The sequence below is a fragment of the Fopius arisanus genome, unplaced genomic scaffold, assembly GCF_000806365.1.
Source record: "Fopius arisanus strain USDA-PBARC FA_bdor unplaced genomic scaffold, ASM80636v1 scaffold00018, whole genome shotgun sequence".
Lineage (NCBI taxonomy): Eukaryota > Metazoa > Arthropoda > Insecta > Hymenoptera > Braconidae > Fopius > Fopius arisanus.
In genome coordinates, this window is record NW_011887757.1 from 321,891 (window position 1) to 324,580 (window position 2,690).

General features: G+C 41.5%; 3 protein-coding genes across 3 annotated transcripts in view; 2 read left to right on the forward strand and 1 right to left on the reverse strand.

The window, feature by feature from the left end:
- LOC105264038 (SCY1-like protein 2) overlaps nt 1-96 on the forward strand; it is an 11,253-nt gene extending 11,157 nt beyond the window's left edge. The window contains exon 3 of the mRNA XM_011300612.1: nt 19-96. Coding sequence (XP_011298914.1) covers nt 19-96 — 78 coding nt within the window. The remainder of the gene's footprint in view (nt 1-18) is intronic.
- A 65-nt stretch (nt 97-161) lies between these two features.
- ApepP (Aminopeptidase P) lies at nt 162-2,684 on the forward strand. Its single transcript, XM_011300501.1, has 5 exons — nt 162-1,332; nt 1,515-1,841; nt 1,909-2,039; nt 2,155-2,330; nt 2,483-2,684. Exons 1-5 carry the CDS (start codon nt 212-214, stop codon nt 2,603-2,605), a joined length of 1,878 nt encoding a protein of 625 aa, XP_011298803.1. The 5' UTR covers nt 162-211; the 3' UTR covers nt 2,606-2,684.
- Nucleotides 2,652-2,690, reverse strand: part of LOC105264039 (PRADC1-like protein) — a 2,381-nt gene continuing 2,342 nt past the window's right edge. Inside the window, exon 4 of the mRNA XM_011300613.1 lies at nt 2,652-2,656. Within this exon, the coding sequence (XP_011298915.1) occupies nt 2,652-2,656 (5 nt within the window). The remainder of the gene's footprint in view (nt 2,657-2,690) is intronic.

The following is a 2,690-nucleotide window of genomic DNA, read 5'->3' on the forward strand; positions in this document are numbered from 1 at the left end:
ATTTTCCATTTTTTTGAGTGTTTAACTGATCGTGTCGGAAAAATCAAAAATCAAATTAATTCGATCGACAATGGAATAATGTATCAACACATGTAAATATGAAAATTATTGTTGATCCCAGTGTACATTCTCAGTTTGTCACCATTTTGTATCGTTTTTCCACCATTTTTTGGAAAATGAAAAATACATAAATTATATCAACTGATCAGAAATGGCGAGATCAGGAGCGATGAAGCTCTCCCAACTCCGTGAGTTGATGTGCAAGGTTCCAAATGGAGCCAAAGGTCGAGGTATCCAAGCCCTCCTGGTGGCCTCTGAAGATGCTCACCTGTCCGAATACATAACAGACCACGACAAACGTCGGGAGTTTATCTCCGGGTTCAAGGGCTCTCTGGGAACAGCTGTGATAACACCGAAGAAAGCAGTTCTCTGGACCGATGGGCGATACTTCACCCAAGCCGAGACCGAGCTGGATCCACCAGACGAGTGGACTCTGATGAAGAGAGGAATCTCTGGAACTCCGAGCGAGGAGGAATGGCTAGTCTCTGAATTGCCAGCAAATTCAACAGTTGGAGCTGATCCCAATTTATTGTGCTACTCAACGTGGATGCAGCTTCAGATGGCATTGAGTGCTGCTGGTCACAGTCTTCTGCCCCTCGAAGAGAATCTGATTGATCAAGTCTGGGGGGACGAGCAGCCACCACTGATCCTGGAGCCAATAGTCCCGCAGCTCTTGAAGTACACTGGAAAGAAGTCCGGGGAGAAAATAGCCAAATGCCGAGCTGAGATGAAGGACAAACACGTGCATGCTCTCGTCATCACTTGTTTGGACGAAATAGCATATCTTTTGAATCTACGAGGCTCCGACATTCCGTACAATCCAGTGTTCTTCGCTTACGTCATCGTCACAGAATCCGATGTTCATTTTTTCGTTGATAAGAGTAGATTGACACCTGAGGCTGAAGCTCATCTGGATAATGAGGGAGTTGACGCTGTCTATCATCCTTATGATGATGTCAAGGCTTTCTTGAAGCAACTTGTTGTCGGCGACGCACTTAAGGCCAACAATCAAAGGATTTGGATTCACAATACTGCGAATTATGCGTTGCATTATGCGTGCTCTGGGGTTCAGAAACATGTCAGCGTTACACCGACTAGGTTGATGCAGATTGTCAAGAATGAGGTGGAGATTGACAGCATGAAGAGGGCGCATTTGAGAGATGCTGCTGCTTTGGTCAAGTATTTTGCATGGCTAGAAGAGAAAGTCAAGAGCAATGTTGAACCACCGGTTACGGAGATCTCTGGGGCTACAAAGTTGGAAGAATTCAGGAGGTGAGTTTTATCAACGAGAACTCTCTGGAATAAATCCTAGAGTTTTGAGTTTCATTGAAATGTCTAATAATGAATTTCTTTGTCAACGTTCAACTGATTAGATTCAATTACATGGAAATTTTTCTATTGGAATAAAAAATATCTTCTGAGATTAGTGCATATAATATTTGATATCGTTTCAGCGAAATGGAGAACTTCGTGGGCTTGTCATTCCCCACGATATCTTCTGTCGGAGCCCATGGAGCTATAGTTCATTACACTCCATCAGCAGATACCGATGTACCAATTACAGACCAGGAAATCTACCTCTGTGATTCTGGCGCTCAATACTACGACGGGACCACTGATGTTACGAGGACTTTTCACTTTGGGGTGCCAACGAATTTCCAAAGGGAATGTTTCACTCGAGTGTTCAAAGGACAGACGGCCCTCGCCACAGCCGTCTTTCCAATTTTCCTGAAGGGAAATTATCTAGATACTCTCGCTCGAAAGAGCCTCTGGGACGTTGGGTACAACCTCTAATTTCCTGAGTCTAAAAAGAATTTTTATATTTCTGATATTTTTTTTTATTTATAGACTTCATTATCTTCATGGAACTGGACATGGGGTTGGGGCTTACCTCAATGTCCATGAGGGGCCCAATGGTATCTCTTGGAGACCTCTTCCAGACGATCCTGGAGTCCAGCCTGGAATATTCTTCTCTAATGGTCAAATTTTTATTCAGGAATTTTCATTCTTTTTTTGTCTTCTGTTTTATAGTGAAAAAACAGTTTTTTGGTTTCTTCGATTTTCAAACTAAAAATTAATTTGAGGTTTTTACAGAACCAGGATTTTATGAAGACGGACAGTTTGGAATTCGTCTGGAGAATGTTCAATATGCTGTACCTGCAAACACTTCATATCATCACAGAGACCTGCAATTCCTCACGTTTGAGCCCGTCACCTTTGTACCCATTCAAACAAATCTGCTTGATGTATCTTTACTCAGTGATGAAGAGGTAATTATTCGCTATTTACAAGCGGAAGAATGAGAATGAGAGTTTTCTCAGATCTTATTATGAATACTTCTTACTGCACCACTTTCACCCACTCGTTTATAATTAAAACAGAGTTCGAATATTTTTTGACATTTCTCATTTTCAATTTCCAGATAAAATACCTAAACAATTATCACACGCGTTGCCTGGAGGTCCTCCAACCCTTCCTCCAAGGAGAAAAAAATGCTCAGGCCCTGGCATGGCTAGAAAAGGAAACCAAACCAATTTCTAGATAATCAGGGATAATATCAACGGTCTGAAAAATTTTCTAAATACTGATTTTCAATCTAGATAAAATTTTTCATACTCTGAAAACTTGAA

Excerpts from the sequence above, each read along its gene's own strand:
- ApepP (XM_011300501.1), top strand. The coding sequence starts at position 212 with ATGGCGAGATCAGGAGCGATGAAGCTCTCCCAACTCCGTGAGTTGATG. Across the intron at positions 2,040-2,154 it reads TGGAATATTCTTCTCTAATG|AACCAGGATTTTATGAAGAC; the intron begins GTCAAATTTTTA and ends AGGTTTTTACAG. Across the intron at positions 2,331-2,482 it reads CTTTACTCAGTGATGAAGAG|ATAAAATACCTAAACAATTA; the intron begins GTAATTATTCGC and ends TTCAATTTCCAG.